The sequence below is a fragment of the Chaetodon auriga genome, chromosome 1 (assembly GCF_051107435.1).
Source record: "Chaetodon auriga isolate fChaAug3 chromosome 1, fChaAug3.hap1, whole genome shotgun sequence".
Classification (NCBI taxonomy): domain Eukaryota; kingdom Metazoa; phylum Chordata; class Actinopteri; order Chaetodontiformes; family Chaetodontidae; genus Chaetodon; species Chaetodon auriga.
Window position 1 is genome coordinate 31,928,134 of NC_135074.1, and position 25,575 is coordinate 31,953,708.

Genomic DNA, 25,575 nt, shown 5'->3' on the forward strand with positions numbered 1-25,575 from the left:
CTTAGATAACAAAGCCAGAGGCGGAAAAACATGCTGTCTGAACACAAACTTTTCAACTCTTTGGACTCTTTTTGTCATTAACACGCAGCGCTGGGGCCTTATATTTTGTCACGTGTCCTCATGGGATCCTAAAACGTTCTTTTCAGACCTGTGTATATTGTGCTGATGATGCTTCAGATTGTTTTGGTATCTGTAACGAATGCACTGGAAATGTAAAATGAAACAGGCTGTGCACCTTTGACTGCCAGTGTCTTTGAATCAATGGGATGATGTGTGAGAGGACCAACAGCTGCAGGTGTTAAACCAGCTCACAGGGCATTAAAAGAGTTGAGTGTGTGAAGGACGTCTACCTCCACGCATTTGTGTAAATGCAGCCTCCCGCTGAGCTGGACGGCTTCTCAACACGAGCTCACCAGAGGAGCTACGTGTGGAGGTATTGATTTCCCAGAGCTCAGGATCATTTCTTGCGCATCTCGCTCCTGTTCTGGCTTCGTTCTGCTGTTGCAGCTGAAAAAGTTGCTCATCTCCTGCAGATTCACAGAACGTTGTCATGGCACTGGAGCGCTGGCTCTTTTCACTTATGGTTATTTGCTCTGGATGCGAGTGTCAGCCGAACGCCTGCGAGGTAAAGATACAGAAACTGTGCTCAGGCCTGCCCAGAGCAGGCCAAACAAACAGACGAGTGGAAGCTCTCAGAAGAGCAGGGCTTGTTTTTCTGTTGTGTTCGCTCTGCATCAGCGTCCCCTGGCTATTGTTCAGCAGCGAGCTGCGTCTCTTCACATGTTTGGTTATTGTTCAATCACACTGCTTTTACCACCTGCCCACTCCTTTAACAGACCATGCTGACTAACATGTTATATTAAAATGATCTCCACTGTAATATCCATCAACCCCCAACAGCCATGCAAAATATTAATGTACTATGAAGCTGGGTCCACTGCTGGATGAATTTTGGGAGCTAAATATTAACAGTGAAATGATAAGAGTCATACAGGAACATAATGGACCTCTTACAGTTAATTTTAGGATACCTCATACCATTTAAAAAGGATGAGTCCTTCACTCACACCATGAAATTATGCAAATCGTTCGCTGTACATGAGAGTTATTCCACCAGTTTATCTTTTGAACTGAAACTGGAGCAGAGGGTAAAATGATCGGGAGTGAAAATATGCAAGAATAATGATGCATTCAAAGGCAGAACGGCCACTAATACTGCCCAGATATTCAGAGGCGTCTCCGGCGGTGTAATGGGACATAAGTATGATACCTCAGGTCTTCAGGGACAGGAACCACATTACAGATTACTCTAATGAATTCATTACATACCATTAAGCTCTCAACTGCCTGCTATTCCTCAAACCCTGCTTCAGTCACACGTCTCCAGCAGCGACAGCGTCCCTTTGGTTCAGACTTCATAGATCAACAACTGTTCAATGGATTGGTGCGAAAAGACATTCATGTTCCCTAAAGATGAATCCTAAAGACTGTGGTGATCCCCTGACGCTTCATCTCAAAACACTGTTTCCACAGGTCAGTTGGTGGAGGCCAGTTTAAAAGCTGCAGGAGGTCCCATCAGTCCTTGAACAGACTCGCTCTTCAGTCTTATGACTGAGAGGAAGAATAAGGACGTAACACTGGAGCAAGCACACGAGCACAGCTTCCACCACAGCACATCAGGATCAGCTGGAGCGGAGACGGAGGGATCAGCTGACCTCCCAGGAGCGACAACCCGAACAGACAACCCGAATTATCCCGTCAGTCTGCGGTCACTCAGCGCGACTGTTGGCCAGAAGCACAACAGCATCGCTTCCAGCACAAAAGGACATAAATCATCTGTGAACACAAGTGAAGCACGAAAGACAAGGATGTTTTTTTTAGGTCAGAACAGCTGTGGACGCCCCCAAAATCACGCTGCCGAAGCAAACGGCTGGCAGACATCCACAGCAGAGAAAGACTTCAGAGCAGGCTGACAATGGACGCCGCCATTCATCTCAGCCTGACACGTATTGACATGACGGCGCTCACATCCATCTTGTGGTGACAGTCCTCAGTTCTGTGTCGTCCTCTCTGCTCCACAAAGCAAAGTGTGTGTAGACGGCGTGTACCGGCATCACTTTTGAGGCGATCACCCCCCCACACACACACACACACGAACAGGTGGCTGCTGTGAAAAGGCAGAATCGCATCGATGGAGGAAAACAAAATTCAAAAGCGCTAACCCTCCACTAACCTCCGGTCTGTAGACTGAAGTTTTGAGAGTAGCTCCACTAAAACAACACGCCTGTTGATTCCAGCTTGTTCTAAACATTATTGTGAAGTTGACACTGAAGCAGGATCCTGTTCCTGTTCAAATCTGCTCAGACTTTGATGCTGAGCTTCGTTTCTTTCACCAGTTACAACCTAAAAGCACCAAAGACCAAAGAGCTTTGGTGGCAGTCGATTCCAAACTGCTGACTGATGACGTACACGCAGCTTCAGGTCCAGGAGGGAATAGAAAACCATCTATTTTAAAGCCTGACTTGTCAGTCCAGTCGACATCTTCAAGGACTTCAGAGGATTTTCTGGTGGTCTGTGAACAGGTTTGTAAAGAACCTTCATTTCATGATGTTTTACTCAGAGAAACGTGTCACTTTTCTTCCATTTAGCCTTCAGAAACCTGGAAAACTTCTCTGAACTCTTTCTGAATCTGTTTCTGCAATTGAATTAAGTTTTCATAAGCGTATTATCACCTGAGTCCGCCATGTTGGACAGCCATGTTTCTACAGTAGCCCACAATGGTCAAACCAGACCCTCGTTCTAGAGGTCTCCTTCGCCACCATAAAGACGAGTGAGCTCAGCTGGTTGTAATCTGCAGCCTCACCACTAGATGCCACTATATCCTCCATGCTGCACCTTTAACAGAGTTTCTTCTGTTGTTTCTTACAGAACAGGTGACGGCCGGTGCCGACTGCTGCATGCTTCTCAGCTGACATGATGGAGAACTGGCTCCAGACTGATTAGAGAAGAATCGTCAGTGTGTGACAGAATGTTCAAAACAAGTTATGATGGGACACTAAACAGTGTCTGGACGAAATATTCAACACGTTACCCAACAACTCAAACAGTGACAATATGAACCTGCGTCACACATCGGATTCATCAGATCAGCCATCACTTAGATTTTCTAATTACTCAGTGGGTGAAATGAAGGAAAGCTCTGAGCTGAACTGGTCTGTGAAGCTCTGCTGGTCCATTTCCCCGGAGGACAAGCAGGAGGACCACAGCATAAAAATTTCATAGCATATAACAAAGTCCACTTCTCCTCCTCCTGAGACGTCAGATAGTGAACATGTATATTACATTACCCGCTCCTTTAAAAGCATATGCGTGCTCAGCTGAGCATCTATGGCCGTGTCACAACGCAGCCTCAAGAACATCCAGAGCTGTAATTTAATCATAACACCATTCTGTGTATTCTGAGCTGCTCAAAGTCACTATTATAGAATCAGCGGTCAAGAAAAAGTGTATCCACAACTAACTATGTCATCAACATTATGCAAATATGAAGCTCATTATGACAGGACGTCTGCTTGGTTTACGGTTGTAATTGCCAGGACGTTTAATCCCAAACACGTCTTAAATGGGATTAGGAGTCTGGATATTTAGATTCTTGTCTGCCGACGGACTTTTCAAACCATCTGGGAGAGATTTCTCGTTTCTGGGAGTTGGGAGAAGTTGAAAAGAAGGAGAGGGTCTGCAGAACGCTCAGGAGATTAGACTGGAGAGGGCTCAGAAGACGAGGCGGACTCACCGGGACTGTGGAAAATCCTCCAGGATTTCCAAGGTCACCACGTGACAAAACAAGCTTAGAGATGATTTACAGAGTTACAGTCTTTGTACCAACGTGTTGTTACGTAACAGCCTATCCGACGTGGGCTTTCTGTCCTTTACAGACGGAGACTTGATGCCGTTCAGTGGAATATATTTCAGTAACCGATTTTCTTTACCCACTTCTTCGCAGGCACAGTCCCAGTGGCCGGCGCTCATCCCATCAGCCTGTGAATGCAGGCGGACACCGTGGACGGGCTGCCGGTCCATCACTGCTAACACAGACGGACACCCTCTCACTCATATTCACACCTCGGGGCAGTTTAAGGTCTCGGTTTCACTCCGGCGGCTTGTTTTCAGGCCGGAGCACGAGGCGCTCAAGATCTCAGGGAGGGTTTTCACATCAAGCCTGTCTTCGTACATCCGTCCTCTTGAGATTCATTCTCAGTCCACGGGAACGTTTCTGAAGTTATATCTGAAGTTTCCTTTCATTGCCACATTTTGCAGTTTTCTGTGTTCATTTCACGTTGTCTTTGATTCTCTGACGACGTCCTGTTAACCGGGGGTGCTGTGGTCTGAGACCACTCTCTTGGACATCATCGTCCCTTTTCTCCCTGCACTCCTCGTCATGTTCTGCTGTGAACTGTCCAATACAAACAAAATGACAAGAACTGTTCAGAGGCTGTTTTAAGGATCTTAAGAATCTGCCTGCTCTGTCAGCTGGTCTGGATAAAGACGCGGATGTGCAGAAAACTCCACCAAAACGCTGTATTTTTATACTTTCATATGAAATCTGTGAGGACTTTTGAGGATCAAAGGCACTGTGAGGACATGAGAGACGAGCTTGGCAGACCGTCCCGCTCCGTACGATAACGTTATCGGCAGTTTGACACACAAAGCAGTCAGTATATTTGTTATTGCAAATGTAATATTACACTTGACATCATGGAACACACTGTGCCACCACGCCTGCTCTGTTCTGTCTGACCAACAGTCCAAAACCCACAGATATTCAGCGGACAATGACAGGAAACAAGGAATCACAGTAAATCCTGTGGAACCGGCTGGTTTCCAGGATGAATGTGAACACCTAATCAGTTAATCATTTTAGCATTTCACCGGTGAATGACTGAATGTTACCTATGATGGTTTCATGGTTTGAGGAGCGCAGAAGAAGAAGGGGGTTGATGGTTTTCACAGAGTCCAAACAGACATGAGCAGCATATGGGAGAGTCTCCTGTTCGCTCTGTGATGCATGAGCTGTGACAAACAGGGTCTGCAGACACAAGCCGCTGGACACATTGCACTCTTACAAATGGGAACGCAGCCATGGACATGTCCATGTGTGTGCTGCTGAGTTTTCACACACACACGCACACGCACACGCACACGCACACGCACACACACACACCTTGAGCCGTGAGTGACAGCCTCAGCAGAGCCATGTAATCTGAGCGGTGGATCCTTTTCTTTGCTGTCCAATGAGCAGCGAGCAGAGCAGCGTCTGCGGCGTTGGTCCGCCTCATTACCCCTCAGACACTCTGACGTGGTCGCTGCTCCCCTCAAACTCTCTGTGTCTGGACCCCGAAGCCTCGATTTGAAACAGGTTCAACTCAGATTAATGAGTGGGCGGCTCAGATAGTGGTGTCTGATGAGGTGGAGTCCCAGTTGTGAATCACGTCCTTGATTACAGAAGTAACAACATCCACGACACCTCCTGACACAACATTACTGTACAAATGAACCACACCATTACCCTGTATCATACCAGACCACATCAAACAAACCACCGCCCGCTTCGAGGATATCAGATTACATTCAAACACAGTCTTGACAGTTTGAACAAATGCACCAATTCACGCTCTTTCCCTCGTTTGCTAAAAGTCAAGGCCTGGTAAGACGTCAGCGTGGTAGAAAAACTGGCTGTAAATGATTCACGTGACTCCTCAGGGGCTCAGAGAGGGATTTGGCTGAGAGGGAACAGGGTCTGTGGGCTGAACAGGCTCCGTCTGCCGCTCTACCCTCCACCAGGGTCCCGCTGTGCTCAGGGTTGAAACTGACTGAACGTAGCGACATATGAGGAGACTCTAATTATTCCAGCTCCAACTGGCTCTGAGCCTTTCAAAGGTTTATTACATCTCAGCAGAAGCATTTTAAATACGAGCATCGTGTTTACTCACTTTTAAAATCTACTCAATAACACATGAAATGCATCAGTGAGGATGTGAGAATGAAAAGCGTCGGATGCGTCTCCCTGAAGCTCATAAAACGGCTTCGAGGAGACGTCCAGCGAACGCTAACGTGGAAGACTTTGAGCGCTTGACAGCAGCAGAACATCGAAATGACACCAGTTTAATTTCCTTTCTGCTGCTCCGTGCAGGGCATGAAATATTAATTTCAGTAGTCATTTTTTGGTTGAATGATGAAGTACAGAGCATAAAGCTGCAATCAACAACTGCACAGCACTTTCATACAGGCGCACAAATGGCCCATTTTTATTGCTGCAACTATCATAATGTCATCAATGGAAGTTCACTTCCTACCGTGCGTGTTGTGAGCCAGACTGATCAGCCCAGTGCCCTCTGACATGAACACGCTCCTTCTGGGTGAGTCTGCAGTACTCAGGTAATGTCTGGTTCCAGTGCAGGATGCAGGGTGGAGGTCAGAGAGGACGGTGGAGGAGCAGCACGTCTGTCGTGAAGTCAGATTGAACTAATGTTCACTTTCTTTAACGTTAAAACCGACTTTGCCTGAACAGTAACCGCCTGATGTCACGTCAAAGCCCTCGGGCTCATTTTGGCCGCCGCTCCGCCTGTGATGCTCTAACCTGGACGGTAACGTTGTCCTGTGACTCTGTGGCTGCTTCATCCTCTCACACTTTCTCTGCATTAGTGTCTCTGGATCAGTTCATTCGTTTTACTCGCTGTGAAGTTCCTCTCAGTACCTCCAGGACTCCTGTCGCTGACTCAGCATAACTTCATCATCCTGCCATTGGCTCACCCACTCCCATGACCTGATGACCCCTGTCCTCCAGAAGCTCCACCGGCTCCCTGTCCCAAAACAGACTCCATTCAAAGTCCCTCTCCTCACTCATGACCTGGCCCCCTCCCACCTCACCGACCTGCTCCACCACCACACTCCCTCCCACAGACTCTGCTCCTCCGATGCAAACCTCCCCCACTCAGGACTGGACCTGAGCGGACGAAGCCTTCTTCATAGCTGCCCCCTCCCTCTGCCTTCCTGTATACCTGAAGCTCTTCCTGAGTGATGTATATGTTTAAATCGGAGTCAAACTTCTTGTCTGTGCACACATGGCTAATAAAGCTGTTTCTGATACGAAGTGAAAGACACAGATCATGTACTATTACTGCAGTATTTGCCACACTGTTCGGCCAAAACAAGACTTTGCACGAGTCCCTTCGTCTTCATGCTTTCGGAGCGTTTCTAATCGTATCAAAGCCTCGGCTCCACCCAAACGAGCCTGTGCCTCGCTGAATTCCCCTCTTTGCTTCCCTGACTCATCACGATGAACACCGTCACCCTCTCCCCAGCGCCCCCTCCCCTCTTTACACATTGCTCATGTCTCTGTAGATGAGACGGTGTAAAGAGGCCAACACACAGCGGAGTTCCTCCAAATTGAGAAGAGTCTAAATGGAGCGTAATAGGCCAGCCTTCTCGTCTTCTCTCCTCTTTTCATCTGCTCTGTCACTCTCTCCTCCCTCTCTAATCCTCGTTGCTCGGCGAGTGACTGAACACTTATTCACCAAGAAGCAGATGCATGACAATTAATTAACTAAAGGCTCGGTGGCTTCTCGGCGCTCATTCTCCCTCAGATTGTGTGTTTTTGTAGGTGTTCACAAGTTGCAGCATGCAAGGTCAAGAAAACAGCAGATGCTGCCTCGTGTGCAGACTTTTACAAGGTGTGTTCAGGTGCGTTGGCTGCACGAGAGACTGGGACTCCAGCGCACGGATGAAATGACAGATGATGATTCATAAACAAACACACAAATGCACGTCAGCCCCAGAGAGACGTGAAGAGAGGACGGCCAGGAGCCTGCTGTGATGAAGATGAGCTCGCACGGAGTTGAAGCATCGCCAGCGGCACTCACAAGTCGTTTAAGGCAAAGCACCATAAGGAGGTAATGAGGTGGAGAGAGTAAGAGGGAGAAAATTGACGTTTTGCTGGAGATGATTTCTCTCTCTTCTATCGCCTTTTACTGTCAGGGGTGGGAAACCTCTGGCCTCCGGGTCATAGAAGACGCACAAGGCAATTCATAGTTAGAAAAAAGCAATTACTTTTTCAGCAATGAAGAAAATAACCTCAAATAGTAGACTAACAGGGTCGTCTGAGTGGTGCCTGAATGCAACACACGGAGCAGCTGATAGAACGTCAACGCATCACAGCACCTGTCAGCAACACAGAAGGAGACATGGAGAGGAAAAATGGACAAACTGTACATTTTCTGTTGAAGTCAAACCAGTGTGTCTCAGTTAGTCTGTGTGGACGAGCTCACAGGGACGAAGAAGGCGAGTCTCAAACAGCTGAAGTGGACGAGGACAGGACAAATGGATGAAGAGGACGCTCTTCAGTGGAGTCTGATGCTCAACAAGCAGCTTCCACAGCCCTCATTCTGACAGAGACAGTGCTCTGCAGGCGGGCTCGTGCTAAGCTAACAGCTAAGAGCCTGAAAGCTCCTTCAGGAGGAGAATCAGTGAAGGAGACGCTCGTTGCTGCTGTGGAGCTGAGAGCAGCAGACAAAGTCAAACTGTCCCAAAGAGTCAGTTTGTCTGAATAATTAGAGATGAAGGACAACCTGACGTGACGCTCAGTGATAGCAGCGTGCTTTCTGCGTGCTTTGACCTTCACGGTGGACATTTCCATTGTTAGGTAGAAATACTAAATATTATTGATCACAGCTCCTCTCGCTTGTCACCACCTTTAAAAATGGCGTGTGCAGTACCTGCATCTTTCTGGTGCTCGAAGCGACACTGTTTGTCAGCCATCAGATGCATCACCTGCGCTCATTTTACCTGAAGTGTGATACAATACAGCAGCTTCCAACATGAGCTCAGCAGCTGTTTGTTGCTGGTGACGCGTCTCCTGGTTAAGGTTGTTACGCCTGTCATGGTTAAAATGAACCAACAATGGCTGTCGGCCTGAGCCGGGAAGCAAACAGTCCCGCTTTGTTAAGCCAATCATCCAGCACAACCTCCTCCCCAAGAAGGTTTCACGGCACTATAACATCACACTACTTAGATAAAGATAACCAGAATACAAATGACCACAAGAGGTCCTCGTTAGGTCAACATAAACATCGCTTCTTTTAGGCGTTTTGAGCAAATGACCAATGCTGTGGGCTCTGGGGACGAGTGAAGACAACCCGATAATGAAAACAAACAAAGTTGTAGCTCTAGCGTGGATACTGTGCGTGCTATAACAGCCTTTGTTCACAGCTTCAGCACAAGGTACAGCCAATGAGCACACTTCTAATCACACAACAGCCTGGAGGGCGTTTGTGCTCCCGTGTTTTCCACTACAGATCTGCACATCGTCCTCACTGATTCTTACTCGAAATGCTGCTGCTGCTACACCACCAAAGCCATGCAAACACTCAGTGTCCGAAAGAAGTAAAAGTGCAGGTGATGATTCACCTGAAAGTCACTCAACAACAAACAGTGAAAATACTGTTCTGAACAGAAAGCAGGGGAGTGTATTCATGTAATATGCATCATGGCCGACCCCACGGTTCACTGTCAGGAGGTAATACCACCGAGCTTTCCTGAATCAATCCATCAAAGCAGATTTTTGCAGATGAACCTGTTTTTCAGAAGAAAGGTGTGAAATTCTGAAGAAAATGAAATGTTAAATCCAAGAGGAGAGTTTGCCAGACAACAGAGAAGGTAAATTCACCCACAGTGCCAACCGGCGCTGTCTACCGAGCCAAGTGTGCCAAAGCAGAAAGCCCCCTGCCAACCAGCACACAACCCAGAGCTGCTGTCTCACCGCGGGACTGGATGTCCCTCTCAAACCAACACAACAGCACATTTTCACCTAGAGTTGTACAACATGAGCGGAGCCGCAGTGCCTGTATTCTGTTGCATCTTTCTGACCTTCATTTGTCCACTGACGGAAAGCTGAAAAAGTATTTTGTGGTTCAACAACCCTACGACCCCCCACTTTCTGTAACTTCCAATTCAACCCATCTGATAACCAAACTCACTTTCCACAGCGATTGGCCAGGGGAGTGAAGCAGATGGCTCTGAACTTCTCTCTCAGGCTCTATCATCCCTTCACTGACGAACAGACTGTCCGACAGTGTGTGACGTTGTCCTCATTCGTTCAATGCATTGGGTTTAAACTGAAGAGGAAACCAAACTATCTGAGAAGGAACATACGGAGGGAGGTTGGACACGACGTCGTCGATGGAAAAATCATGCAGGTGAGACGGTAACGAATGTGAAGCTGTCAGCGTGTCAATGAAAGGAGGCAGCGGAGTCAGAGTGACTTCAGGACGAGGCTACACAGACCGACAGCTACCGAGAGTCAAACTGGACCTTCTCCTTCACATTAAAAGTTGAGGCTTTCTGAATATTTTCCACTGAAAGCTCTATTTTAGGTGAAACTCTGAGCTTCGTGCAGACGCGCTCTCAGGAGGATGTTTGCTGACCGACTTCCTGGCATCCTGCCCATCGGAGATACTGACTTAATGAGATCCTCGAGCTACTGACCCTCCATTCATGAAGCGATTCCCTAACCTTTATGTGAATGCCTCTCCGTGCGAAGCAGTCATAACACACACAAAATAATTGTTATTGGCACCTCGGGAGTCACACAATGGTCCACTCAGGCGTCTTTCCCCTCCTCTCTAACGATGCTGAGCCGCAGAGCAAACAAATGAAAAAGAGGCTTCAATAACGGCCCGGCGATAAAACCTTCCTCCTTTTGTGCGCGAGCTCGAGGCCTCCTCACAGCCTCCGTTCGGCCCCGGCAGATAAGACGGAGCCTCACACGTCTGCGTCTCGTATCTCGCTCCACAAAGGCATCGCTCACAAAACCCACACTTGCTCTCCATTACACAAATGTCACACCTCATCCCTCTGCAACCACAAAGATTTCTGGGATATCTGAGCCGTGGTCTCTACTGCTGTTTATCTTATCCATTCCTGAGCAGGGATTGGGTGAAACGGGGGGATGTGCTTTTTGTGTGTGTGCTGTTTTACCGACGCCTCACCAAACACACTCGCCGTTCCCTTTTCCCGCTCCTGTGCACTTTTTGGTGTGAAATTGCTTTTCTTCTGCTCCAAACTGCAGCAGGCATCTTGATCAGAGAGGAGGCACAATCCATTCTGGCAGCTAGGCGGCAGAGAGGGTAGCAGCCCCTTAAATGAAAGCAATCATCAAGCCTTATCTCAATGGCTGCTTTCCACGTACAACTGCCACCTGCAAATCTATTAACAGCCGCCCCAATTAGATTCCCGGATGAGGCGAGAAACAAGGAAAGACGTGAAAACACTGCCAATGCAACTGCAGAGGAATCACTGATAACATTTATCATTTGTTTCTCTGCGGGGAGAAAAGAAATCAGGAAACGAATGAATATTGTGCGTTCGGTCAGATTCAGAGCAACGCGCTGCAGGTGTGTGTGCACAACGGCTAATTCATTTCTCTCTGCCGCTCTGATTGAAGCACTCGACAAACGTCAAAAGAAGACGTCGTTGTCGACGTGATTACCACATTCATTCGAAAGTGTCATCTCCAATCTGTCCGTCACACTGTAAACAATCCTTTCACAATCAGCACCAGTCAACACCAACGCCTCCATCTTCACCGTCCTGAAGCCTCCAATCAAAGATGGGAGTTCAGGGTCTGCGTGGCTGAGCCCACATTGACACGTCTCACAACGCAGGACGCCTTTAAGGAATTCACACGGTGAAGGCGAAAAGCAGAGACCAGTTAAAGCGAGCGTGTCTGACAGTCGAAGTATCAGTAAAACAGAACAAAAAGAGCATATTCTCAATCAGTGGCCTTTATCTGTGTCAACTGCAGAGACAAGCAGACCTTTATTCTGCCACAAATACTGACTCAATCGCTGATTAACTGCATTCAGTTTGACTTCTTTTCTATTCGTCCTGTGTTAAGCTGCTGTCAAGGAAGCCCTCCACTTTCCTGGTTGGCGTTTAATGGGAAAACATCTGGGTTCACCCACAGCGGTGCATGAAATCCTGAATGAGCAGTTTCTGTATGGAAAAGAAAAAATGACTGATGGAACTGGTGCTACTTCACCAGCTAAACAGGCTCATCGGTAACAGGTGAGAGCATCATGACTGGGTGACAGAGGCGTCCTGGGAAGGCTCCGTCCATCAGGAGGGAGGCTGACATTAAGCAAACGTCTACATCTCTTCTTCCACTGCAGAGACGCTCAGAGGTCACACACAGTCGTCCTCTGAACTCTCCATCTGAGCAGGGAAACGCCACTCTGTTCCCACTGAAGCCGAGCTCGGTGTTTCACATTCAGAGCCTGGTACGGACAGAAAGCCAAAACTGAGAGTACACAGTGCAGTATACTTGTACTTTCCCGGATTAATCCATGCAGTACTCATAGGTTACATATGTAGATGTCAGCTGTCAGTAATATTAAAAACACGTTAGCCAAGCCACCGAAGGGCTCCCAGTTTAAACAGTGACTCATCTCAGATCACTGAGAGGTGGGGCGTGTCCTCCTCCTCCTCCTCCTCCACTCTTCCGTTGCTTGCATTAGCTTGAACAAGAGCAGCAGTGGAATAATGAGAGATCAAACTGGAGCAGCCAGCAGCATCGTCCCCTGATCAATAACTGTCGCCACGGACTCCAGGGACCAAACAACCGTCTCCCAGAGGTGGAAATCTGGGGACCACAAAAAAAGTGTGTGCACGTGTGTGTGTGTGTGTGTTCCTACTATGCAAATGAGTAAGAGCCAGGAGTGAAAATGGATGGGAGACAAGAGGAAAGACGTGTGTGTGTGTGTGTGTGTGTGTGTGTGTGTGTGTGTGTAGTATACGTGCACTCCATCCTTTCCCCCGGGTTGCCAGAAACTGTAGCTTACTGGGGCTAATTGGCTTCTTTAAGGACCTCCAGCTCGTTATCTGGCCACTCTCAGCGCTCTCGGCTCTCGCGGGTCTGATTTAGCACCATGTGAACGTGGGATCCGTGCCCGCGTCTCCGGGTTATGCTTAAACGCTGACATTATTGGGACTGTGCACCCAAATTCAAATTACCTCGTGACACATTTACAGCCATTTTTTCTAATGTGTGAATTCCTGGGCAGTTCTGCTCTGCAGCTGTGGTGCTTCAACGGAGCGCGAGGTCCAGAGTTCGCTGATTTACTGGTTATTTCAGCTCCTGCAGCAGTTCAATCAGACTAAAACTAAACGCACAGCATGTTAGTCAAGTCAGAATATTAGTGATTTTTATGTCTCAGAGAGCAGTTCATTGTAACGCTGGAGTCCGCCTTGTCGACCTGTTCTCCACACACAGGACTGACAGACTGTGCTGCATGCACACACTCTGTTACTGTAGGTTTATAACTGATCGCTGCTTCACATGAAGACTTTACTGTTCTGCTGCTTCTCTTATGCACATTATTAAACAATCTCTCTCCAGCTGCTGCATTAAATCTGCATTTTCAACATTACACTGACATGCTCTACATGTTTGTCACACATAACTGGATGTCTGTAGCTTTACTCTGTATTTATTCATTTAGTGCTATTTTATGCATTTTTATTGCCTAACTTACTGTTTTACACTATTCTAATTCTAAATATTTCAGTATTTGTTTAGAAATGTGTGTGTGTGTGTGTGTGTGTGTGTGTGTGTGTGTGTGTGTGTAGCATGGAGGAGGCTGCAGCTGCATCTCACTGTGCCGTCCTCTTGTATAATGAGAATAAAGCTGAACGTAAAGGGAACATAAAATACGTGAACTGCATTCAATGATCTAATAAAATGGAAATAAAGTGTTTTGTGTTTTGTAACAGACGTTTTCACTTCCATTCAGTCCTTTTTTGTTTAATAATTAAATAACTGAATCAGTTTATGAAGGCAAACATCACACAGGCGTAAAGAAACATGCAGCCTGCTCAGCAGAAGGATTTCATCGTCTACTTTCACATTCGAGTGGAATAAAACATGAGCGTTAAATAAATGTTCACTGGGGCCAAAAACAGCTGCTGGATGCTACTGTGTGCAACAACACCCTTTATTTATCTTTATCTTTATTTAACATTTTAGTTCTCAGAAACGAGGAGAAGCTGCTATCTGCTAATAAATGCTGGTGTTAAGTGCAATAAAACTTTAATTTATATTTTTTTATTAAAGAGAGGTGCAGGCAGACGGGGGGCAGAGACAAAGCAGACAATAACACGAGCGTTGAATGTTCATTTGAGCTCAGCAGGAAGTGTCTCATTTGTTATTATTAAGTTTTTCTCTTTTATCAAATGCAAAACAACAACATCAGCATCTGTATCAGCGAGCCTCCAGTTCAGACTGACCAATCACAGCAGCGTACCTGCCTTGCAAAGTGCCCACAGATGGGCAGGTGTGTGCTGCTGTGCAGAAAGCTTCCGCTGCATTCACTCACATGAGGTCAGATCAGAGCCGACAGTTTAAAGGAACGACACGACTGTTCCTCCTCAGAAAACATCACCCAATGCAATGCATCGTCCAATGAATCCGCTTAGCTTGATTTGCTTGTTTGCTGCGTCTGACGGAGCATCATCACTTTCAACACACACACTCCTGCTGTTACCACACCTGACCACAGGTGTCGCCACATCAACCAGGACTGGAAAGATTATGTAACGTGAACGGTAAACTCCAACGACGGCTCCTCTGAGAAAACATTTCACCAAATGTCAGAGCTTGAACGCTGTTAGCTGAACAGGAATAAGACCAGTATCACCACCAGCATCCTGCTTCGACAGGAAGTGCAGACTTTAACTGTGAATCACGAGACAGAGAACGCAGCAGAGTCCTGGACACCGCCGGCCTGCAGGCCGGACGATGTTTCCTCACTGAATCTGTGAAAAATCCCGCTGATCTTTTCCCCCGAACAGAATAAAGGCCAACCAAACACAGCGCACACACACACACACACACACACACACACACACACACACAGACACACACACACACACACACACACACACACGGCAGCAGGAACATATATACATATAGAACATAAATTATTAATACGACCTATATGTGGAGAAAGTGGGTCAGTGCTGCTGTGCGCTGCTTCCACCAGCACCCAGAGAGAGAACACTACACATTACAAGACAATAATAAACTGCATGTAGGAAGCAACAGTTCTGACTCCTCAGCTTTGAGTCACGTACAGTTTGAGGGTGAGTTTTCTCTTTGACACAAATTTATCATAGATGTCATCGTGGTGTGAAGCCTTGAAGCGAAATGCATTGTTATTCTTCGTCTCCATGTCTGTCCTTACACGTCGGTCTTGACTTTAATTTACTGTAAACAGAGATGAGAATACAGCAAAGCTGCCTGATGGGAAACTTAAATCTCTTTGGGTATTTATTGATCGGTAAGGAAGAGTTTGCTGTGGTGTCATGAGAGGAAGGCGGGAATGACTGCGTTGGTGTTGGTACTGGGAAAAAGAAGCAGAGTGAGACCTCTCGTGCTCTGTGCTAAAGAGCAGCTAGCTCAGGTGTGACAGTCATCCACAGTGTCGACTTCAGGTGGATTTCTTTCTTTCGCCAGACGGTCTGTTAGCAGCACCATGCTTACTCTGCGCCTGGGTTAATCATCCAGGTTAACCGGAGCAACGTGACGAACAGACGTGCTAACGAGCAGGTTCAGGTTAGCCGCGCTGGCTCGCTAACGAACAGCATGAAGATCTCTTATCTGTGGTGACGAGCAGCTGGTGGCAAAAACTGTAACGTAACATCAGAGTGTTTCCTGCCTGCCTCTTTGACACGTAATGATCGACAGCCAATCACCAGCATTGGTAGAGCCTAGTACGAGAATGCTGCATGCTTATTGGCTCGTTAACACTGATGACATTTACTCCTGAGGTACTGAAATTTTTCGACTCTTGCTGGCACAGAGGTAATTCAGTCAGTGGCATAAAGGCAGAGTTCCCGGTCCTGCTAGGATTTCTGCTCCTGTCCCAGAGTCCTGCTGGTTTCACTTTAGCCGCTGAAGCTAACGTCATGATCAGTGAGTGCAGTCTGAAGCCGGCGGGCCCAGAGGACGGTGACTCAGTACCTTCAGCTCTCTGCATCTCCCTTTGATTTATTCTCTGCTCTGCCTGGAACTCCTGCCCTTCTTCTCACTTTTCTTTGCCAAATTTGCTCACTTGGCTGGTAATTTATTTGCTCGCTCAAAAACTTGGACCCCCACCCCCACCCTCACCCCCACCACCCACACGTACACTCAGACTTTCGGTGTTTTTTCCAAGTCCCATTTTTTATCTCTGAGCGGTCATATTGTCGTCTGCCGAGCAGCCTTCGCGTGCTCGCGTCCCTCGTATTAGCAGCCATCTGGGTCCAAACTAAATGGGTCCAATTTAAAAAGAAAACAACTCATCATGTTCACAATGAAAGTGCTACAATAGGAAAGCTCTGCTATCGCACATCCCATGGCAGCGTTTCCAGATAACAGCTAAAAAAACCTACTATAAAACAAAATGCAGACAAATTGAGGATGAAATTGGCAGCGGCTCAAAGGAACATGTTACAGCGCTGCCTCGCTGCCTTTCCGCTGCTGCTGGGAACAGTGGGGAGACGAGACGAGTGCAGAAAAGTGTCCAATCACCGCCAGGCACAGCGATGGGGGGACAATCAATGGAACTGCATGAGATAAATGACACACATTTAAGGACTGCGAGATGAGCAGAGAGAATAAACACTGTACCGCACGCACACACACACCTGCAGGCACACACACACACGCCGACAAACACACGCTTGGTGAGTGTTTGGATAATGTGATATAACGAGCATGAAAACATGCTGCTGAACCAAAAGGCTCAGTAAACTGTGATTTATTACAAATGCAAAAAGTCAGTTTTTCTGCTGCTGCACAAAACGACACAAAAGGAGCAAAATATCAACAATTCAGACACTCCAACACCTGCTGGTTCCTTTCCTGAAGCACAGAGAGGCGAACCTCGTTACCCCTCAGTGTTTGGATGTCAAGTCTGTGCAGCAGATTCCTCTTTTCAGACCGACAGGCTGCATCCAGCCTGCAGACACCAACACCGCTGCCTCCAGGACATCAGAGGACGAGCAGCTGCCGCTCAGAGGAACATCTTCTCATTGTTTTGGCTCTTCGTCATGAACAGATTTGGTTCTTTAGTGTCTCGTTAAAGCGCTTTAAGGAACCATTCGATGACTTGATCATATACCTCGTAGTCAGAAAAACACTTGTTTGAACAACTACAGTCTTAATCTTAATGAATTAAGGGTTTAAAATTCAACATAACTTAATGGAAAATGAATGTTGTGTTCATCAAATCAGTGTCATCGAGTCTGACTGTGTGGATTCTGTCCGTCCCTGTTTCAGCCATGGACACTTTGCTTTAGCAGGATGCTTCCTGGGTATTTAGCGTCATGTCCAACAGTCTGTATCCCTGTCATGCACGGCTCTGTGGCGACGGCTGCAGTCATATTTTCTCACTTTTCAGGGTCTCCAAACATGCTTTCTGACACTTGAATGTCTTTTGCGCTGGTCTGCTGAGTCCTGACAGCAGGACGTGAATCTCTGCTGTGTGAAAACCTTCTTCTCACTCTTCAGTAACGTCTGCGTGAGAAACCACACGCAGCCTTGAGGTCGTTGATTATTCTAATGATCAAAGTGATCAAAGAGTTTTCTGAACGTGGTCTGAAACTCTCGTACGATCAAACGTCAGTGGACGCTGAGAGAGATTCAGGATGAGACCTGACCTTCATCTTTAAGGCTGTTTGAGGGCGTTTTTGGATCAACAGTCAGAAGGATCAAATCATCCTGAGCATCCTGACAGAGCAGCTTTGACTTGTTTGGAGACAAACAGTCGAGTGTTGCTTCCTGGCAGCATCGATCACTGATCAGCTGTTTCACTTGCTGGACAGCAGCAAGTATCGTCTTGATGAACTAACTCCAAGCAGCTCCAGAGGATCCCTGGACCCTGTGAACAGATTTCTACACCATTTAGTCGCCAATGTTAGCGGAAGAGTAAAAGATCTGCATCAAAAGTAGCCTGTTCCTCATTTGCACATGCTACACGCTCCCACAACGAACCGGACTGAGACACGACCTCTGCGCTGGAGGTAATGAACGGCTGACAGTGAGCACATGAACCTCAGAGTCATCCTTCCATTGGAAACACGATGAGCTGCAGCACTGAGGAAAGATGACCGGACACGTCACATACGAGCTGTTTCAGCCTTCTCCACCGTCTGGAGCTGCTGCTGTTCCTCAGATTATGGCTTCATTGAGGAAATGAGAGACTGGAGGCTGGTCTGCATTAAAACTGAAATATATCCACATTTATACATAAAAATATATCGATCCTGAGAGAACAGAGAGAACTCAACCATCTGATTTTGCTGTTTTGAGGCAGCTTTTCCTTTAACGTCTCTGCTTGTGTTGGACTTGTGCAGCAGTGACTCTAATCAATGAGCCTGACTGCTTAATAGGATTTTTATGTCGGTGTGATGAACTACCTTCACAGGATTATCCACAAACAATGACTTTCTACGAATGATTTCCAGAGAATTTACCACCACGACACTTTATCCACGTCGCCCACCCCTGATCTGAATGATCCCTGGCCTTTACCGGGCGGAGAAAATCCATCACAGGCTCGACATTCCTTCATAAAACAGCTCTGTGTTCCACCTGAACCAGCCCAGCGTGAGGTGATCCGTGGAGAAAGGGACATGCACACTCAGTTAATAATCCCACTTCATTTCATCTGCAGGTTTAGCTTTGACCGAGCCTACGTACCATTTCAGCCATAACATCCAGAGGAGAAAAGCTCTCTCAAGGAGGAGTTCTCAGTGTTGCACCCAGGCTCCCTGAGTGGGGAGGAGAGAAGAGGGGGGGGGGCAGAGACGTCAACGGTAAATTAAATCACCGGAGCCCTCGAGATGCTCTAAACATTATCAGCTTTAACATTTCAGATTCACAGTGAGAAGCACAGACCTCCACCACCACGAGGGACAGACACCAACTCCATGCTTTCACATGACGCCGGACGGACGGACCGATGGACGGACAGACAGACAGACAGACAGACAGACGGACGGACGGACAGACAGACAGGACTCTGGATATGAATATGGTTCGTCTTATCTAAGACTTCTACACTGAGTGAGACGCTTTGTCACATGCAAATCCCATTTCTGATTATGCAACACGTTAAACACAAAGCATCAGCATTAATCACATCAACCAGTCCACCTACAACAGTTCTCCTCCCCACTCCTCTCCCTGCAGAGCACAGAGGGTGGGTGGGAGAGGGGGGCAGCTTCTGTAAATTCTGATTTACGCCGCCGGTTATTTGTTTTATGCTCCGTGCGCTCCTTCCTGCTGTGTGAGGAAATTCCCAATATTGTGAAACTTGACTGATTCCAGGTCGAACATGTGTTTTCCTGAGGTTGAAATCTCTCCGAGTGATAATTTAATGGTGCGTTAATCAAATGATGTGTCTGTTTGTACCAATAACAGAATTATGAGGCACGATAACCTGAAGCTCAATCACTAACACGTCACACCACACTGAGGTCCTGACCTAGAATTAGAGCTAACGCATAATAAAGGACCTTCCTGTATAATAACTGCATTCAAATTTATGTTCAATAGAAGCTGATTACACAGTAATGTTGCTGTTGATGCAACTGCCGGCGCACACAGTCAACCCTCCGAGGAAGGGCGGGAAGAGGAGGGGGACGGGGGGTAAAGCAAACAAGTAAACAGCTGAAGATCAAAGATGGAATAAAAATCAGCAGTTGTGCTCTTTCCTCAGCTGAATATCATCCTTGAAATCATCTTGAACAGAACCAGCAGATCCGTCACTGTGCGTCTGTGTAAGGACGCTATAAGAGGAGGTTATATACTGAGCAAAGCACAGGTCTGCACAATGAATGAGCAGCCTGTCCAATGCACGAGCATGAGGAACACAGCGGTCGGTCAGTCAGTCAGTCAGTCAGTCAGTCAGTCAGTCAGTCAGTCAGTCAGTCAGTCAGTCAGTCAGTGACAGCGTCCACGTTCAACGCCACGATGTTAAACTCAGTGAAAAGCAAAGTGAATATTATGAAAGTGACAACAAACAACAAAGAAGTATGAACGGAACAAATGATGACGGACACAGATGGATTCTGGTGTTTCCTGTTTACTCTATAACCACGGACTCGTTATCTACTCACCTAACGAGTCAACAGGTAACGTCTGCACACAAAACGCCTGATAAAGTTTTATTCAAACGTCGTGTCAGCAGCCCGCTGAGTGGCCAACACAGCAGCACCAAACCAAACGAGTCACAGCAGAACAACATCTGCATGTTTCTTCACTCGTTAGTGTAAAGTCTCTTGCGGTCTGATGAGGATGATAATGATGAAGATGTGGCAGAGCGTCCTGGTTCTGCTCTGGTCCTTTCAGAGAGCCACGAGAATGTAAACCCTCCATGATTAAAATATTTTCTCTCCATTGAAGAACAAGCGACGCTCATAATCAGCGTAGTCACGGTGATCTCACTGCTTCTGGTGGTAACTGGAAATGTAACTAATTACTTTTTAAACTAACTTAAGTAACTACATTTGCTGAAATGTAAATGAGATTGTTGCTCGTTACTTTTGTCTGACTCTTCTTCAGATTTCTTGGTTTATGCAGCTGATCCTCATCAGAAAAATGGCCGATCGCCTGTGGAAGCAGGTTATTATGGCACATATTAACGCTTCTCGTGATGCAGCGACCTCTAGTGGGCGTAGTAATTATGATGGGAGCGAAGCAGGAAGTCTGGAGACGTAGTGAAAAGAGTGAAAAAGTCCACATATGGAGGAAGGGGGAGGGATGGACGGGTCAAACAAACATGACTTTTAACCAGGAGATGTTAACCATGTGATGATGAAGAGCCTGCACACCTGTTGCTGGTACTCTCAGGTGTATGAGGTCACACATGTCAAAAAACAAAAGTCAGTGCCGACGTAACTAAACCTGCATGACGTTCTTAACTCACAGTAAGTCATGTTCATACACAACGTAACCGAACTGACGTATGAATTTAACCTCTGTAGCAAACTTAGTTTAACCCAAACCAACATCACTGTGACCATTTCATGAAGGTAACCAGGTGATGAAGGTCCAGCCGCTTAATGACCGATTCTCTCATTCAGGTATGAGGACGTGTTGCAACGCCCAGAATGTCTCAACCAATGAAAGTGCGCCGCTGCTTGCAAACCTCTGCACTGTTTCTCAAAAACACGATCAATGCAAAATCCAAAGAAAAGCCATCAGAGTGCCGTTTGATTGACAGGTGATCAGTCACCTGTACAGACACTTCATAATCAAACCAGGATTCCACGGCGTGGCGACCTCAGCGTCCTGAGTGGCGGCTTACAGCTTTGTGATTGGTGAATCTGGAGGAAAGCTGGCAGTGAGCCGTAAGTGACAAACGAGATTTCCATCAATAAATCATAGGAAACAGCCAGATTTTCAGCAGAGAGAAAAGGTTAAAGCACAACTGACCAAACACGCTGCACAATAACAGCTCGGCACATCTCAGCGGTTGCATAACTCCACTCAACGTGAAAAAGGTATATTAATACAGACGGTGTGAATGCAGCTGCAGTTATACATGAAATTTACCACTCGGAGGATTCACCGGGAGCCAAACGCACACTTACATGTACTGCACATTACTCAGGACCGTCCTTCTGTCGGACCACTTTTTGAGACAAATTACAGCCGACGATTCTTCGATCTGCACCGTCGTTTATATTGAAGTTATTAGGACGAGAAACGCTGGTGGATGTACGTCAAACATGCGATTATTGCTTCAGCGCTGCACTGTCTGACGACAGGTCTTCATTAACACGTGATGAATCTCTCAGCCCAGTTTGTTTGGATGGGAACCATGAATAAATGACGTGAAATGGACTCTGGACTCTGGAGTTTGAGGTTGGGTAACGGTGGTCTGCATCTCTTCATGCTGTTTTTTCGGCCCCAGGGGATTTTTTGTTAATGCTTGGCCAATGGGACAAATTCAGAGCATCAACCAGGATCTTAAAGGTCCATTAAAGAGGATTTTTGATCACTTGGGAGTTAAACTCCACAACTATGAGCAAACAGCTGCTTATTCATAGAACAGCAGACATCTGCATTGATCTGGAGTCGTGTTTCTAGATTCCTAACGAGTCATTCTTCTACTCGAAATATCTTCAGCTGCTCAATGTTCCACTATCTTCACCATCTAGCTGCTAACTTTGTCTACCTGCCACTGGTCCTGAGCAGGCGGTGTTCTGCCAACTGTGGAAACCAGGTTGACTCGAGCTCTGAGACGGAATCATGAAGTAAATGTCCCATAAAACCAAAACTATGACCTAAAACTGCCGAGCTGGGTGATAATTCTGTGGATTCATCACTACAATAAGAAATTAGATCCATGTGTTCATACAAAAACACTTACGAACAGGAGGAGGAAAGATACATTTAAAAAATCCAGAATAACTAACAACTACTTTGATAATCAATTAATCTGTCGATTATTTTTTTTGATTAAACGATTATTAATGAAATAAAAGGAAAGAAGCTGAATTTTATTATTTCCATTAATTCAAAAAACTAAACTTATTCCTCGTCTTATCAAAAAACTCTTTCAAACATCTTGGCAAGGGAAGTACAAACATGGCCTCTCCAAAAAAAATGAAGTCAGGGGTGTTAGCTTTAGCAAGCGTTAGCTTTAAAGCAGGAGCCTGAAAACACACACAAAGCATTTCTGTGTCGTGTGTTCGTTTTTCGTATTGTTGGTCTCCGTCTCGCCGTTTTCCAAACACTCCAGAGAAAAAGCAGACGGCGTAATTTCCTGTAATTCATCACTTGAGCTCATGGAGGCGCGCCATTGGCTGGCTCACAGCAGCCACCTCAGGAGACGCCGTCCATCTTAACGTAGATTCAACTAACTGATGATGAAATTCACTGGCAACTATTTTTTCAATCTATTTTAATTGATTGAACCAATTAGATGCTGCAGCCCTAAACCAAAGCACACCGAGCTCAAAGCCGTCCATGTGTGTCTGCCATCAGCTCATCGCAGACTCCATCTCTACTCTCCTCACAGACGAAGCTCAGCGGGAAAAGGCCATCTGCTTCCTGGAGCAAAGACTACAGGTAAGACGCTCAGCTCCGAGGGCCAGCACCCATCCTCGGCTGCACGGCCCTACGTCACCAGTCCCGGTCTGAGCAGGCAGTGGCATGCTGGGGATTCCCGCCAAGACTAAAGATCAGCTTTTTTTCTGAGCAGATGCGAGTCGCAGCAGGTGGAGGCCACAGGCGGGCCGGGTGGGCGAGGAGGGAGGAGAGGCAAAATGAAAGAGGCAGGAGAGGAGGGAGAGGAAGGGAGTGGGAGAGAGATGAGAAAGTTTGGAGGCACAACAGATTGTCATCCAGCGCCTCCCTCCCGTCCTCTGTTTGTCTCTGTGCTCCATCTCTCGTTCATGGCGCTCCACCATCTTTACCTCCCTCCTCTGCTCCCTCTCTCCCTGCATAAACACTCCAGGGCTGATGGAGTGATTGGACTCAGATGTCCCCGAGTTTGACTTTGATCATTGCTGATGACAAAATCCCAAGCTGTCTCATTCACACACACACACACACACACACACACACACACACACACACACACACACACACACACACACACACACACACACTTCCTGTTGCCCCCTCCCTGGCTCCTGTGTCGGAGCAGTGATAAATGAGGAGCAGGAAAGGGGCCGTGCTCTCCGGTGGTCTCAGGGTGAGTTTGTGGCGAGCGAGGCGTCGGCGGACCTCAGGTTGTCCATTTTCTTCTCTGTCTGATATTCTTGCATTTATCTGTTTTACGATAAGGCGGGTGGACTTTTCCTGAGCACTTCCTACATTTCCCAGAATGACTTTTAATAACTCCCACTCCAGAGGAGAGGCGTGACTTTATATGCTTTCATTTCATTCGAGGACGGCCATACAGGTGTGTAATCTGTGCAAATTAGCAAAGTTAATGAATCTGGCCTGCAGCCTGCGCTCAGACTATCAGCATGTCCTGCTGCCTTGTGCCAAATCTGCAGGTTTCAGACCGACCACAGGAAACCAGAGACCAGCGTTCATGTCCTGCATCCCCGCCGTGTGGTTATGACTTCGCTGTTAACACATTTGGGTCAGGCTCTGGAAAGATGGTGCTTTGGTTGAATATTAAAAAGGTCAACAAATCCCATCTCATGTTTAAAATCAGCACTGACTTTTTAAAATATCTGACCAAAGCCAAACCGTGCTGTGAAACTCGCTCATCATGACTGAACCATAATTGCGCTTTACTACACCGACTCTTGATTAATTTCTGTTTTCTGTAAACTTCATCTCCTTAAATGAAAGCTCCTGTTTTCAAACGCTCCACATTTAGATATGCACAGCGCACAATGTAACGAGGGTGGCGTGACATTTCCCACAAAGCATATTTGCTGCTGCGGATTAGTCGCACACCACGGAGATTTCCAGGAGAGAGAATTGAAGTAATTGTGTTTACATTGAACCTTCTACTCTGTGATGCAGAGCGCTGATGGGAAGGTCCGCCTCGTCCAACCAAAGACAGAAAACCAGGCATTCATTAACAACCGCATTTACATCCTTTCATTCACTTAAACTGCGGCAGCTAACGATCCTCACCGCCATCGGAAACACAAACAGCCCGAGCCGACCAATCACGGCTCTCACCGTCTAATGGTTGTCATGGTATCTTCATATCCATCACATCATCTGCGTCGGCCAGCTCGCCACAGTAAGTAAGACGATCACATCAAACAGAAACAAACAGGAATGTGAGGGGTTACAGATCCACAGCACCTTCAGAGGAGCTCTCTGTTTGACTGGAATCAGCATCCAGCAGCCATGAAGAAGAGTCAACCACAGCTCAGACGACCCTCAGTGAAGTCTTTCAGTGATTATTCATTGAGCTGTCTGAAGCAGCTCCACAGCCTCTATCGTTTGCTTCTACTTCCTGTCCTCCTACAGTATGAGTCTCAGCAGGATTTCTGCAAAGTTCTTGTCCTTGTAAACTTAACGTCCACAAAAGCCTTCATCATGGACGGATCACCACAGAGACGAGGAAGGAAAAATGAGCTGCAATAACAAACATAGTCAGGTTTAACACGTGCGCTACACTCCAGGTCGCTGAATACACCCTCACTCAGACGTGTGAAAAACTGGAAGCGAGGAGCAGAAAACAGCTGAGGAGTTACTCCCCTGACCCCTGACCCCTGACCCCATTCAGATTACCATCAGCACACAAGACCGTGTCCACATCAGTGAACTGAGCAGTTCAGCTGAGCATGAATCAGCTTCTCCCGTGTCCAGCGAACAAAAAGAGGCTGGGGGAGGAAATGGACGGCCATCTGAATTAATATTCCTGGAAAACCTTTTGAAAAGGCAGGAGAGAAAACGGTGGCGTGATGCACGACACACGCTGTAACACTGAAGGGAGGCAGCAGGTGCAGGCTGCAGAGCCGTCAAGCATTAATTAAACATCTCGAGGTAAACGA

At 46.9% G+C, this 25,575-nt stretch overlaps 1 protein-coding gene across 1 annotated transcript in view; it reads right to left on the reverse strand.

The window, feature by feature from the left end:
• Window positions 1-25,575, reverse strand: part of LOC143323576 (SH3 and multiple ankyrin repeat domains protein 2-like) — a 166,171-nt gene that overhangs the window by 136,639 nt on the left and 3,957 nt on the right. The window contains exon 2 of the mRNA XM_076735501.1: window positions 18,794-18,864. Within this exon, the coding sequence (XP_076591616.1) occupies window positions 18,794-18,805 (12 nt within the window). The 5' untranslated portion in view covers window positions 18,806-18,864. The remainder of the gene's footprint in view (window positions 1-18,793; window positions 18,865-25,575) is intronic.